The following is a 15,588-nucleotide window of genomic DNA, read 5'->3' as shown; positions in this document are numbered from 1 at the left end:
TAGCAAAGTTCATATGCATCAAATTAGTAATTACTGATCAAATCATATCTCCCAGAAAATTTAAAAACCAAAGTTGCCAAACCAAACACCGGATATGTAAGGACAAAGCCATCCATTCTAAAGAGGAGTGACATGGACATTTCCAATTCCCAATGTACTCTTAGGTAGTTCAGGGAAGGAAACCATAATATTTAATTAACTGACTGATAGTGTGAAAATCGTTTAAAAAATCGATTTATGGAATCAAGTACTTAATAATTACACTTAAAATTCTACTCATCCCATTTTTAGGGCTCATTATACTTTGCCTTTTATTGTTATACAGGAGTGAAGGCTGGAATAAGAATTGAACAGGAATTCAATAAAAGAAAAAGCTATTAATCCTGATACTAGTCAAACAACTTCGGCAGAGTTAGCACCAGCATCTATAGACAATTCTGTTCACATTTTCTAATGAAGAATCTCTGACCGAAACTTCTATTTTAAAGTTTTCTAGACTACGATCTTATCTTTTTAATTCAAGAACTTTTAAATAGTCCAACTGTTACTGGTCTATCTATAGTTTTGAATGGTGATGACCATTTACGTGACTTAAAGATAAGCTCTTTACCTTTACTCGTTAGATGTTTTTTGCATGTGTATGCGTATGTTCATATGTGTGAAAGTTCATGTGTGCAACAAGATCAGAGGCCAGCTTTGGGTGCCATCCTCAAGACCACTATTCCACGTCTTGAGACAGTTTTCTGATTGGCTGAAGCTCATCAGTTGGGCCACACTGGAGACTCAGTGTGCCAGCACTGAGTTTACTACAGCATGTCACCAAGTTCAGCACTGTTATGTAGACTCTGAGAACCAAACTCAAGACCTTATGATTGTTAGCCAAATACTGTATTTACTGAGCTATCTCACTAGGCCCTAGATTTTCTTTTAAAAACTATATAAAGAAGCACATAAATACTACTCAAAGTACTAACGAAAGCGTCTTGTCACCATGAATAGGTTTCTTATATGAAAATTTAATATAGCCTTTTGAAATTGTTTATTAATGTGAAATTATGTTTCTTTTAAACATTGTTTAACTATGAGTATGTCTCTGTTTCTCTCTCTCTGTGTGTGTGTGTGTGTGTGTGTGTGTGTGTGTGTGTGAGAGAGAGAGCACGTGCCTGGAGAGGCCAGAGGCTATATTTTGTTGTGAATTGCCCAACATGGGTGCTAGGAATTGAATCTGGATCCTCTACAAGAACAGCAAGTGCTCCTAATTGCTGAGCCATCTCTCAAGTCCCTACAATGTTTATTAAATGTGTAACACAAGAGAAATATCCTATATTCACAATAATTTTGCTTTAGTTTGTTTTCATTTGGGGGTTTTAAAAACAAAGTCTCTCCCAGGCTAGTTGTGAACTGCCTATGTAGGTGAGGCTGGCCTTGAACTTTTGATGTGCTGAGATTAGAAGTGTATACCACCAAGCCAACTCTACTTCTGTTAACTCATGTAAGTTAGATGAAACGGAAATGCTCCTCCTTTATAGATTTATTCATGGGGCTGAAAGTTGAGAATGTCCATAATTTTTTTACAAAAAGACAAACTGAGAGGAATAGGAAGTTTTATATTTTAGGAAGATATAGAAACAGACTAAAACTTATATCTTCTTTAAATTTCTCATTAAGTACTACATTGTGTACTGATGTATATTTAAAATGTATAATTAACAATGCAATACAATAAATATACTAGAAAGAATGAAAGGATGACTAATAAGGAATAAGGGAAATTTTATGAATATAAAATACAAGTGGTAAAATCATCACCCTCGATATTACAATGTTTATATTGAACAGGAAAGTAGAAACAAAGGACTACCTTGGAGCTGGAGTGACAGATGCATCCAGTCCCGTAACGTTGGTATTTTCAGGAGGGCTGGAATTTGCAGCAGCATGCCTGCATCGGTTATATATTGTCTAAAGCAATGAATACAGGGTTTTATAATGAGAACCAAGAATTCACCAAGTCCTTAAAGGATATTTCAGAATCTACCTATTTTCCTGTCTATACTGTTTAACAGCTAAATTCTTAAAACAGCATTTAAATTCAAAATGGAAGGATAACCTCATATAATTTAGTTACTTTAAGAAAGCAATATTCAAAACATATTCCAGATTGTATGATTACAATTGTCTTTTAAGCTGTATCTCAGTTCCGCCTCTTACCGTACTGACATCCAGCGGCAGTATGAAGACAATGAGAAAGCAGAGATACCAAGCAAGCAGTGTGCCGATGATTACCAGTCTGTGCTGTTTCTTAAAGTCTCCATAGCGATGCAGGAGGAACAATGCCAGAAAAAAGACAAAAACAATCTCAAGTCCTAAAGCCGCACCACTCATTATTGAATGCTCACGAGCTCCAGCCAAACTGACTCATGGGTAGTTCTGGACCATATCTGTTCGCGTAAAAACGGAAGAAAGAAACATAACATTAACATAGAAAATAACATTGCGGAAATTTTATAACTACCTAGTTAATATATTAACAAACTCTTTGGAAATTTGCCATATAAGTTTACACTAGCATTTGAATAAGATGAAATATCAAGTCTTTTTATAACTTATTTCTTTTCTTAAAAAAAAAAATTAACTATTTATTATAGAATTACACTGCAGCTGTCTTCAGACACACCAGAAGAGGGTGTCAGATCTCATTACAGATGGTTGTGAGCCACCATGTGGTTGCTGGGAATTGAACTCAGGACCTTCAGAAGAGCAGTCAGTGCTCTTAACCACTGGGCCATCCTCCAGCCCCCTGTAACTTACTTCTTAAAGTGCATCTTTGAAAGTTTACAGGTAGGCTGAGTGTGCTACCACACCTTTAGCCCAGCACTCTGGATGCTGAGGAAGAAGGATGATGAGAGCCAGCCTAGACTATACAGCAAGACTCTGTCTCTCTATAAAAATAAAATTTCTTCAGGAAAAATATTGTAAAAGAAAAGCCACACTTGTTTCTAATATATTAAAAATTAATAAATTCTTAATACTAAGATATGAACATTTTATAGGCATGATGTTATCATGCACTGTGTAAAGATTAACCGTGTATTATTCAAATGCTGATTTCTCTGCCCCCAGGTCTGGTTCTGGACATGGCATTGTAATGCTTAATCTAGTATCTCCTGCCTCAATGTTATATAAACATTGCTTCTCAAATCTCTGATTTGTCAATAAGTTGATCAGCCAGTGTCTGAGCAGAGAGAATAGGGCTGGACTTCTGATCTCAGCCAGGGGAGGGGAAGAGAGAGAGACTTGGGGGAGGGGGGAGGAAGAAAAAGAAGGAAGAGGAGAAGAGGAGGAAGAAGAGGAAGAGGAGGATGAAGAGGAGGTGGAGGAGGAGGAAGAGAAAGGATTAGCCAAGAGAAGAGCATACAGGCAACATCACAGGAACACAGCTGGAGCAGAGAGCCAGAGAAACACTAAAATGCAAGTATCTCCAGAATGTTGGCTGGGAGGTAGCCATATTAGCTTAGACAATTAAAGTAGACTTAAGCGTGTTCAGCTATTGTGCCGTAAAGATTGATTAAATAAGTCTTACAATCTCTGTCTCATTTATTTGGGAGCTAGCAGGAATAAAGGGAGAATTATCACTTTTAAAACTGCATTAATACAATTTTAATATATCATTTGAGTAAGTTTCTTAATGTTATGTTAGCCAACTATTTAAACTATCTTTAACTTAAAAATATTTTTACATACAATATATTTTGATCATATTGTTTCTCCTCTCCCAACTCCTCCCAGATCCTCATCTCCCCTATCTACCCAACTTCATGTTCTCTCTCGGCAAAGAACGTAAAACAAAAAAACAAAAATCAAAATAAAAAAACTGTAAAATAAAAATACCAAACAAAGGGTACATACACACAGAGACAAAGAGAGACAGAAACTCACACATACACAGAAAAGAGACAGAGAGACAGACAGAGAGACAGACAGACAGAGACAGAGACAGAGACAACAAAAAGCATAGGAGTCTATTTGTGTTGGCCAACTACTCTGGGGCACGAGGCTGCCCTGGAGTGTGGTTGATATATCTAATGACACTCCATTGGAGAAAAATGATTTTTTTCCTTTCCCAGCAGCTATCAACTGCAAATAGCTTCTTGGTTAGGAGGTCCTTAGCAAAATATTTTATAGAAGTAAGTTATCCTAGAAAATTAGATATTAAGTTTATCTTAGGAAGTTAGACATTTACTAAAGCTTTCTAATATCATCCATAGCCAAGAATTCAACATTTTCTGAAAGAAGTCACCACCAGAAACATTCAACAGTGACTTCTTTGAAATCCTTTTGTGCTTTGTCAAACACAACTTTCATGATTGGAAGTTTGTTACAATCGGCTTTACAGTTACCATTTCCCACTAATCTGTATAAAGCTTACTTTCTCTTTAAAAAGTAACTTTTCTATTTTATGTATAAAGCTGCTGCCACTGCTACTACTATTACTTATTATTATATTATTATTATTTTATTACTGCTGCAAAAGGATCTTACTATCTCTAATACACTGGACTGAAAATCATGATATAGCCGAGTTGGGCGCATCCATCTGCTACTGTGAATTACTTGGATGCTGAGGTGACAGCCATATGGCACCATAGCTGGTCTTACCAGTGGATACTGGGTAATATCATTTTGTTTTTTTCTAAAGTTTTAAGACATAGTCTTGGTATGGAGCCCAGGCTAACCTCAATTCATTATATAGACTAGACTGGCTCTGAACTGGTAACTCTACTACTTCTACTTCCTCAGTATTGAGACAATTTTGTTGTTTGGTTTGTTTGAAATAGGGTTTCATGAATCACCATCAGTTCTAATAAGAATGACCTTGAATACCTCAAGTGCTGGGATTACAGGCAGGTACTACCTCACCTACCTGCAAAATATTTTTAAATTGTAAATGTACAATAGGAACATCAGCAAATGATTTTTAACTTCTGTGATGGTTTGTATATGCCTAGACACTAGCTCTATTAGAAGGTGTGGCCTTGTTGAAGTGGATGTGTCACTGTGGACATGGGCTTAAGAGACCCTCACCCTAGCTGTCTGAAAGTTAGTTTTCTGTTAGCAGCCTTCAGATGAAGAAGTAGACCTCTCAGATCCTCCTGCATCATGCCTGCCTGGATGCTGCCATGCTCCTGCCTTGGTGTTACTGGACTGAATCTCTGAACCTGTAAGCCAGCCCCAATTAAATGCTGTCCTTGGTCATGGTGCCTGTTCACAGCAGTAAAATCCTAACTAAGACAGAAGGTGGTACAAGTAAGGTATTGCTGTGATAGGCCTGACCATGCTTTTGTTTGGAAGAATGTGGATTTGGAAAGCAATGGAATACTTTAAATGGGGTTTAGTGGGCTACCCTAGTAGGATTTTGTTACTGAGAGTGATTTGAATTGTATGGACCTGCCCGAGAACTTTCAGTGGAGAATTTCAGTATGTGGCCTAGAGACTATTTTTGTGGTATTTTGGTGAAGAAGGTGGCTACTTTTTGCCCTTGTCTGAAGAGTCTGCCTACGGATAAGGTAAAAGAAGAGATTTAGATTAATTGCATTGACAATTAAGGAAGTCTCAAAACAGTCTGGTGTAAATTCCACTGTGTGATTACAAAAATTCACTCTTATGAAAAGATCACTCTGATAAAAAGGAGAAAGTTGAGAAAGGAAAAATAACAAATATATGCTTCAAGTATTTAAGGGGCACCAGTAAAATGGAGCCGAATCCTGTGTTCTAGGAGATAGCAGATTAAGGGAGTGGGACTTTGGGCTAGATCCTACCCAGCTAAGTTTAGATCCAGGTATGGTGGTACACATTTGTAATCCCAGGAGAAAAAACCATGCAGATCTCTGAGTTCAAAGCCAGCCTGGGACAGAGTAGGCTCTAAGTGAATTAGAACTTAAATCCAGGCTTGGTGTTGCAGTCAACAAAGAAGAAAAAGGAATCGGAGACCTAAAGACCCTTTGACACCAGACATGGAGATGCAGAGTTTGGAGTTTGCCCAGCTGGTTTCCTGTCTTGCTTTGAGGTCTCCTATGCTTAAGCTTCTCCCACTGTAGAATTCCAGTCTCCAGGCTGTCTACAGAAGACCTTCTTCTTCTGGCTGCCTTTGGATCAACATATAGAACTCTTTCAGCCTCTTCACCAACACCTTGTCTGCAAGCTGTCATGCTTCCTGCCATGATGATAATGGTCTAAACCTCTGAAGGTGTAAGCCAGCCCGCAGGTAAATATTTTCTCTTAGAAGAGTTGCCTTGGTCATAGTGTCTCTTCACAGCTATGAAACCCTAACCAAGACAATGTGCTAGCTGCTTACCTTTGTCTTCTAGAAAATATCTGCCTGCTCTAAAAGTCTCAAGGTATTGATTTTACCCTCAGCATCATCAATCAGCTTTCCTCAAAAAGGTATATATATATATAAGAAAGGAAAGCAACTGCATTTTACTTTTCAGCATCTGTGATACCACAGCCCCAGAGTGCATCCTTATCCCTTTCTAAGATATGAGTCAGGCTCACAATAACTATTGCTCCCTTACAACAAATTGGCATTCAGTTTGCAAGGCACCTAAGCAGTTCTTCATCTGTTTGCTTGCAAGAGAATAAGCACAATTCAGAATCATGTCAAGAAGGTGCATCTAGCACCCCAAAGCCAGACAGGAAGAAGATGTCAATCATTTAGGCACAGAATCAAAATGGGCTCATTACTGCAGAAAATGTGTTGAGTCGTAACTATGTGTAACTCTGCAAAAGATTTCAAGAGCCAAAGAGAAAATGTGCCTTTGACCACAACAAAGGTTGACATATTTTTTCAAACATTAATAGGTTTAGGGAGATGATAATTAGTATTTGAAAGCATCTTAGTTTTCATGGGTTGGCATTAATACCATAGAAGTAAAGTTGATTTTACTTAAAATCAAATACCAACTGACTTAACTGATCAAACTTTAATGTACAAGTAGTCAGAGTGAACCCTTTAAAACATCAGGTACAAAAGCCTTAAATATTTAAAATCCAATGCCACCTTTTTCTATTTGCTATTATTTTCAAATGCCTTTTATAACCATCTTGCTAAAATTAATGGTTCAGGAGTACTGTCTTCTATGTATGTTGTGGCTGTTAAAAGTTCTACATGCTCAATGTGAAAAAAAATTTAAGGTTAAGATAATTTCGGAATTTGAGGAATTTCAAATGTTCAAAAACAGAGAGGACAGGAGAGAGAAGGAACTTAAGCAAAAGAATGAGAAAAAGAGCAAGACACAGAAGCAACTGATGAGAATACAAACAAACAAAAAAACTGACAAAAATCTGTCAAATCCCCAAATTCTGAAATCAATAAGAAATTTGGCCATCAAGACCTAAAGATTCACCAGAATTGATATTAATTTTTTTCTTTTATTCAGGGCCTTCAGATGCCTAAATACAAACTGTCTACTATTGAGCCACACCCCAGTTGCAGTATTAATGTAAATAAGTATTTTAACTCATCTAGGTGACATAATAAAAGTTAGATAACTCAAGAGCCTATGTTTTGAAACTGACAAACCAGGTGACTAGGATTCCTAAGTGTGACAAGAGGCAGGAGCAGATGATTCATCTTTGGCAAGGCTTGAGAGCTGAAGTTGACAACCAGGTCAGTGGGTAAGGAGAACTCTAAACTCTCAACAAACCCTTGAGGATTTCAGTTGTAGGAACTGTAAGAATTCCAATACCAATTACTTTGGCATCTAGAGATTCCTTTCTCACAAAGTATTGTTTTTACAAAGGAACTTGAAGATTTAATGTATGTTTATTATATTACACTGTACATTGTTTTTTTAGTTAGTTCCTACAAACTAATGAGAAAAGATTGTTAGAATTTTTGCTTAATAAGGAGTAGATGGCAGAGCGGATATGTTATTTACCCAAGTTCTCACACCAGTATGTGCAAAACGAAGTAAGGTATCCTGACCACAGAGAATAGATTTCAATTTCATGTCTCCTCTCCAATCCAGACATCCATTTAAAATACAATTTGTTTTAAATAATTTCTATGGTTCCATTTTCATAAAGAATAATTTAAAAATATTCTACTAGTCTTCAAGATTACTCAAGACTCAATACTCAAAAAGTCATGTTTAATAGGGAATTTAACTTTTTCCTTTGTGGGTAATTATTTCATTTAAATTACAGTAGTTTTTCTTTTCTAATTTTTATGAAAGAACTACAAAGTAAGCTAGAAGAAATAAGAATATTTTTGTTATTGATCTAATCTGCCAATACAGATCATTAAATCAAAGAAAATGAAGATAACAATCAAACTGAGGAAGAAAAGGAGATAGTTATGGAATTTGACAGGCAACTGGAAACATGCTTGCTAAAACTGTCTCTTGCATTTTGTTCCTCTAACCTAAATAACAGAAGGAGCAAAAGGAATCTCTTAGTCTCTCTATGTCACAATGGTGCCTTTAGGCTTCATTGTATTTCTCTGGTTGTATTTGATTTTCAAAAATGGGACCAACAGTTGTACACATATAGCATATATGTCAGTTGTGATGGACACACATACAGCATATATGTCAGTTGTGATGGACACACATACAGCATATATGTCAGTTGTGATGGGCACACATACAGCATATATGTCAGTTGTGATGGACCCACATACAGCATATATGTCAGTTGTGATGGACACACATACAGCATATATGTCAGTTGTGATGGGCAGTCCTTTCTAGACTCTCCGGGGCCCTACAGACAGTGACTGCCTGTAACTACGACATGGTTTTAGCTGTGTAAATGGCACTGCTATTGCCTTTCTCCATTTATGTCAGTGTTCTAGCTGAGGCTTCCAGAGAACATTAGACATTATTCAACCTAATGATACTTTCAGTTATCGAAAATGATTTTGTTATCCTGGACTCACATTCATTCTAATGCTAAAACTATGTTTTAAAAGACTTATTAAAATAAAATACAATGTGTTAAGTAAGATTAAATAAGATTAATCAGGAAATAAAATATTTTACATTAGCAGCAATCACAATGTAGTGTTTAAGAGATCAGTCTCTTAAAGTCTCTATGGTGAGTTTCTATGTAGCTAATAACCTCACATCTTCAATGGACACAATTCCTCTATCAAAAAGAATCGTAACGGGCAGTGGTGGCACACACCTTTAATCCCAGCACTTGGGAGGCAGAGGCAGGTGGATTTCTGAGTTCGAGGCCAGCTTGGTCTACAGAGTGAGTTCCAGGTCAGCCAGGGCTACACAGAGAAACCCTGTCTCGAAAAACCAAAGGAAAAAAAAAATAAAAAGAATCGTGTGTGTATCAATACAAACCTTTTCAGTATATTATGGAAATAGCTGTGATTAAAGAAATGCAAAAGAACACCGGTTTCATTATCAAGGCAAATCAGGAGGCTCCTAATTTCAAAGTTGATAGGCTTTCCTTTCCTAGAGAGAACCTTGTGCCCACTAATTTAAATATCCTAAGGTCTCTGCTAACTCTTAGCTGAATTCAGGGCTGTTTTATATTTACTAGAATTTACTCTTGAACGAGTTACATCCTAACAGAAAGGACAAAGTTCAAGAGAAGGCAAATGAGTTTTTCAAAGTAACAAAAGATAACTTTATACACTATTTCAGAAGGTCTCACTTTAGATACTTTCCATAACAAAACTGTGACTACATACTTATTCTCCTAGTCTTTCTTTTCAAGTAAAACCAATTTGCAAAAAGGTCTTTTTTTTTTACACCAATCTCACTCACAGGAACTAAAAGTTCATGAATCTCTTCCTCTCAAGAAGTAACTGATGCAAAGATTATGCTAGAAACAAAGACAAAACTGAGCATGAAGGATTTAATTCCACTATAAAACGAATCTTGCTCTCTCCACAAAGAAACACAAGTGTATGCAATCTAACATACTAAACCAATATTCTAATGTTTTTGATGAAGGTGGCCTGCTTTTTTCTCAACTCTATAAATCTTCATTTTTACTGGACTAGAAATGCATCCCCCTACCCTCTCCCCTGTTGCACAGTTTGCACACCTGAATTTTGCATGGTCATTCTAATCTAATCGCCCCCGACCTCTTCAGAGGCTAAATTAGCATAGTTTCTAGGCAGAGAGATTCTAGGACAGGCTGTGGATTGAGTCAGAGGCACCTAAACAGCTTTCAGGGTGGTCTCTCCTTGCAAGCGGAGCCTCCCTTTTTCCCTTTGGTATTTGGGAGACTCATCAAGGATCCAAGAGGATGCACGCGGGAACCACTGCTGGCTCCTGCCGCCTTAAAAATAAACCATCGCTCCTCTTGGAGCTGCGCTTTAGCTCGAAAAAGGCTTCCCCTCGCACGCTGATTTGATCTTCAGTGCCAGCCCATGAGGTGTGCCGCGTCCTCGAGCCTAGTTTACAAGTGAGGAAAGGATCGCGTCCACAGACCCAGTCCTAAGGGCCGCCCACTGCCAGGTGGAGGAAGGCGAATGGCAGGAGTGCCACCCGCAGCCTCTCACCTGGCGGGCCATCGAGACCCCGGAGATGGGCCTGGCGGCGGCGGCCACTCACCATCTGGAACTCCCCCCAAGTCTATGTCCGCCAGGGACTGGGCCGGGACCCCAGACCCTGACGCACCTCACGCGTCCCCGCCCCCCTCACGCTCACCGTCGGACCTCGCCAGACAGCGTCTGGAAGGGACTCAGAAGCTTCGCGTCCGCCGCAGCCTGCCGGGGTCACGGATCCTTCAGTCCCGGGCGACCGTGGCGGTGATCACCCGAAGGCCCGTGAGCTCCGGGAAAAGGAAAACCTGCTCCCAGTCAATCGGCTGACATTTCCCAGCCAGCCGGAGCTCCACCCACTTCCGCCTGCCTGTCCTCCTCCTCCTCCTCCTCCTCCTTCAATCCCGCCCGGCGCCGCAGGGAGTTGTGGGTATCTGGAGGGTTGGTCCGAAATCAGAGTGGAAGAACCCAGGCAGGACTACGAGCTAGGCTCGGAACTACAATTCCCAGCAGGCAACGGGGCGTCAGAAGGCGGCTGCTGGAGAGCGGGATGCAGAACTCCGCGCGCGCGGTGGTGATGGAACGTTGCTAGTTCGCGGGTCCAACTGCTGGGGCCCCGGGGATCACTCTAAGCCGAGCGCTAAAACAGGAGTCTGGAAGGCAGGCAGCGCTTCAATTAATTCAAGCATTCAAAACTCCTGAATCAGTGGACACCATGCATAGGTAAACCGATTGCAAAAAAACCGGACAAAACATGAATGAACCGTTTGAATTCTTTTAGGCCGCGAATGTTGCTTCTTGTTCAAATAATCTGGTTATGTGAATGTTTGCTTAGAGAAAAAGGATGGATGAATGCTTTAGTGCGAATATCAATGTGGAGTTTAATTTGGCTTCCTAATTAAGTTTTCCTTCCTCTACTTTGAGTCATGGTATCAGTGCCGTCCCTCTTTTTCCCTCCACGGGAAGAAATTATTGAGGCCTTCTGCGTGACCATAAATCCCAAAGCCTTTCAAAGTATATATGTTCCCGATTTTTCTCTTTCATTCTTGTATTTCTCTCGCTTGTAGGCACGTTTAAAAAATGCAGTACTGTCACTTGCTGGGACTTTTCTCCACTCCATTCTTTACTCTTCTTTCATGCCTACCTTGGAATTATTTAGGGGTGTATTTTCAAAAGGAATAGAGAATGTCTGCCCTTCTGCAGGAAGCACCTTCAGGAGATTCCGGACCAGAGTGGCAACGTCACCACCAGCTTCACGTGGGGATGGGATTCCAGCAAGACTTCTGAACTGCTATCAGGCATGGGTGTCTCGGCCTTGGAGAAGGAGGAGGTGGACAGTGAGAACATCCCACATGGACTGCTCTCAAACCTCGGCCACCCCCAGAGCCCTCCAAGGAAACGAGTCAAGGGCAAAGGGAGTGACAAAGACTTTGTGATCATCCGTCGGCCGAAGCTTAGTCGGGAGAACTTTCCAGGTAATGCACAACACTAAGATCCAAACTGTATTGTAATGGGTTGAACTATTTTGTTTTAACTAAATTCGATTGAATTATTTCCTTGGGGAATCTTTTTGGATCGGTGCCTAAAATTGCCTAGTTTTGGTGCCTAAAATTGCCTAGTTTGGAAGTGTGGCAGTGAAATGGATTCCAGTCATTAAGTCTTCAGGAATCTTGGTTGGTCTTTATCTTGTGGTCAACAATTGACTTGAAGCTTTTTTCCTGCCCTTTTCCTTAGAAAGGAATCTTCCTGCTCAAAGTCCAGCTCAGTACACTGACATATGGGAACAGAAGCAGGGATCTTAGAGGGTCCCCTTTTGTCTCTATATACTTCTTTGTATCTGAGCAAGCTTTGTATGGTAATGACTTAGATTATTGGTAGGCACATTAGGAAGGTAAATGTTACTAAGTAGAAGAGACTTAGATTGCTCCGCTTGCAAGCAGGCCCTTGGGGGTGTGGTGTTTCCCTTACTGTGACATTGCATCTACAGTCATAGAACCCTGAAATGTGGTCTCATCCCCACTGCCCCCACTACCCAGCTAGTCACTGTGTCTTTCACTCTTGTGTGGCAGCTGTTTCAAGCTTTCATCATCTCTTCCTGGATTATTGTAATAGATTTATATTGTCAGCTTTCTTCTCAGCTCTGTCTCCAGGAGGCAGGGTGGATTGATGAGATCAGAATTTACCTGAAATTCTTCTCTCACTAGTGACTCCCACTCCTTGATTCCCCAAACATTTTTAAATAAAGCGCCTCCAGGGCAGATCCAGACTCAAGGACTGGCAGCCTTAGAGTAAATATAGTGTGTTGACCTGAGGCTTGTCAAGGTTTCCCCACCCCCACCCCCTAGTCATTTAAAAAAGTGATTCAGGGTCGGGCAGTGGTAGCACACGCCTTTAATCCCAGGATTTAGGAGGCAGAGGCAGGCGGATTTCTGAGGCCAGCCTGGTCTACAGAGTGAGTTCCAGGACAGCCAGGGCTACACAGAGAAACCCTGTCTCAAAAGAGTGATTCAGGAAGTGTTTTTGAGAGCACACTGTCCTCCACAGTATAGTGGCTCCAGATAATAGCAGTGAACAAAACAGACAAATCCTAGAACTTCCATTCTAGTGAGGAAATGCTGGAAGTCCAATGGATATGGTACTTTCTGTAACATGTTAGGCCAACGTGGCTAAAAACAAAGAGGGGGTCAAACTGAGGCAGAATGGAGGAAGTCTTGGAATCTGAAGATAGATTGCAAACTGGTTATTGGCTGACATCCTTATTTGGGCTGTGACCTTTAAGCAAAGACAAGGGGAGAATGCAGGAATACGCGTGAAAATGTCCCTTGGCATAGGGAACCTAAAGTAAAGGGAAGCCACATAAGATGCTGGAGAACAGGAAAGCAGAGTGAGAGTGGACAGAGTAGGGAGAGGTGCGGCCTCAGGTGGGGCTGATCTTTCCTCATTGGAACACTCACTCCTCTCCCCTCGTTCAGTGTCGTCCATTGAGACAGGGTTTCTTTGTTTGTAGTGTAACTCACTGGCCTCCAACTCAGACAGGCTGGCCTCCAGCTCAGAGATCTGCCTGCCTCAAGTGCTGGGATTAAAAGAGTGGACCATTGGCGCCCCGGCTCGGTGACCCCTCCAAAGGGACACATTGGTTAGCTGAGGCTGAACTGTATCGGGTAGAGGATAGGCAGCAGACCCCTAGAGATTTATGTAGAGCAGTGAGAGAATGATAAGCCGTGGTCAGGATGAAAGCAGTGGAAGAGGTGACCAAAGTCTAAACTAAAATTGGGTGAGGAATGGAAAAAGACGTTGAAGAAAGCATCAGAGTGAAGCCTTGCAAAGCCAGCGTAAAGAAATGGATTCTTCCGTCCTTCCTTCGGGCGCTGTCTGCAGACAGGGTGGTGAGCAGATCCGTGGCTTGCTTGAAAATCCCTGTTTTGTAGTCCCCTGTGGTGTCTCATGCCTTTGAACCCAGTACACCAGTGGCCAAAGCTGGCAGATCTCTGTGAATTGGAAGCTCTTTGGCCTATACAGTGACTTCCAGGACAACCAGGGCTACGCAATGAGACTCTTGTCTCAAAAAAAAAAAATTCTGTTTGGGCTTCTCAATACTTTTTTGGAAAGGGAGTCATCTTCAGGTTATAGCATGTGAGTCCACATTAATGCCAGGTATGGTGGCACGTCTCTCTGGTCCCAGTTTAAGAGGCTGTAGTCAGAAGATGGGGATTTCTAGAAAGCATGAGCCTCGCAGTAAGACTGTCTCAAAGTGAAAACATAACTGAATATATAATAATATATGAGATTAACTAGAGGGGTATGGAAGTAAGTTCAGACAAATCTACATTTAAACCTTGATGCTGCCATTGGGAGCTACCTTGGGAAGTGACTTGAACTTTCTGGGCCTTAGTTTCCTTATCTGTGAAATGGAGCAATAATTCCTACTTAAAGTGTTCATCTGAACATTGAGTAAAACTGTAAAGGTCTTAGTATGACAGTGGCTTATAATAGGTAATGGTCCACACAGTTTCTGACACTGGCTTGAGAAGCATCCTCTGTCTACAGTAATGTTAATCTGACTCTGCACATATAGAAATCTTTTTCTTTATAAAACTTAAAGTGACTCTTATTTTTAGAGCCTGGGTTTTTAACAGTAGCAATTTGGTGTTTGACCAACCAAATGTGGTGAGATAGATCCTGCTAAGATGAGTAGGTTTTGATTAACTTGCCCATTGTACATAGCTTTGGTTATAAAATATGACATCTACGTGTCCACAGATGTAGGACAAAAGTCATCTTTGAAGCAAAACACTGTGAGGACCCAGACAGAACATAAGGGAGGGTTGCTGTTTCTTAGGAGTTTCAAAATGGAGTTGAAGAGGAAGGACAAAGTATATAGCAGCTGCACACAGCTACATGCCTGCCAGGAAGACAGAGGTGTTAGTAGTAGCTCAGACCCTGAGTGTCCTCAGGGCTGGAAGGAGGGAAGGAGCCCCTTGTGCAGAAGTGACTCATTTCCCATCCCAGTGGATGTGTGGAGTCCTTGGCTACTTGGCAAAGCAAAGGTGTTGGGGAGAGAGGAACTGAACTGGTCCAATCAGTGAGTCTACGTCTGCATTTCTTTTTTCTTGTTATGTTTGGGTTTTTTTGTTTGTTTTTTGAGACAGGGTTAGCTTTGTCTTGACCATCCTGGGCTTTGTAGACTAGGCTGGCCTTGAACTCTCAGAGATCTTCCCGCCTCTGCCTTCCAAGTGGTATGATTAAAGGTGTGCACCATTACCCTGGCTTTTTTTTTTTTTTTTAAGACCAATCTTGTATACTTCTGGTTAATCTTGTATTCACTATGTAGTCTTGAAATCTCAGCATTTCTCCTGCTTCAGCCCACCTTACAAGTGCTGACAGCTTGTGAGGTATCATACATGACTCCCCCCCCCCCTTTTTTTTTAATATACTCTCATTTTGTAGTCCAGATTGACCTTGAACTCATAGCAATCCTGTCTTCGGCTTCCCTAGTGCTTAGACTATAGACAGCACAGAAATGAACCTAGACTTTAAGATTGGTGCTTAATGGGCCCAGTGGTGGTGGCGTACACCTTTAA

At 40.6% G+C, this 15,588-nt stretch overlaps 2 protein-coding genes across 6 annotated transcripts in view; one reads left to right on the top strand and one right to left on the bottom strand.

Moving 5' to 3' along the window:
* The window catches only part of Lmbrd2 (LMBR1 domain containing 2), a 61,956-nt gene extending 51,070 nt beyond the window's left edge, over positions 1-10,886 (bottom strand). The window contains exons 1-3 of one of the 3 annotated variants that reach the window (XR_003951400.1): positions 10,674-10,886; positions 2,209-2,438; positions 1,862-1,959 (exon numbers count right to left, since the gene is read on the bottom strand). Coding sequence is in view for 2 of the 3 variants with exons in the window: in XM_006520091.4 (XP_006520154.1) it covers positions 1,862-1,959; positions 2,209-2,382 (272 nt within the window). In the remaining variant the exon portion in view is untranslated. The remainder of the gene's footprint in view (positions 1-1,861; positions 1,960-2,208; positions 2,439-10,673) is intronic. The other 2 variants (XM_006520091.4, NM_177178.3) reach the window with 2 other exon arrangements.
* The window catches only part of Skp2 (S-phase kinase-associated protein 2), a 43,444-nt gene that overhangs the window by 4,012 nt on the left and 23,844 nt on the right, over positions 1-15,588 (top strand). For 2 of the 3 annotated variants that reach the window (NM_001285980.1, XM_011245359.2), the window contains one exon: positions 11,711-11,982. In NM_001285980.1, coding sequence (NP_001272909.1) covers positions 11,808-11,982 — 175 coding nt within the window. In that variant the 5' untranslated portion in view covers positions 11,711-11,807. Of the gene's footprint in view, positions 1-10,959; positions 11,231-11,710; positions 11,983-15,588 lie in introns of those variants that run through there. The other variant, NM_013787.3, reaches the window with a different exon arrangement.

This window comes from Mus musculus, chromosome 15 (genome assembly GCF_000001635.26).
Source record: "Mus musculus strain C57BL/6J chromosome 15, GRCm38.p6 C57BL/6J".
Classification (NCBI taxonomy): domain Eukaryota; kingdom Metazoa; phylum Chordata; class Mammalia; order Rodentia; family Muridae; genus Mus; species Mus musculus.
The sequence above is the reverse complement of the archived record's forward strand: the minus strand, read 5'-3'. Positions and strand labels throughout refer to the sequence as shown.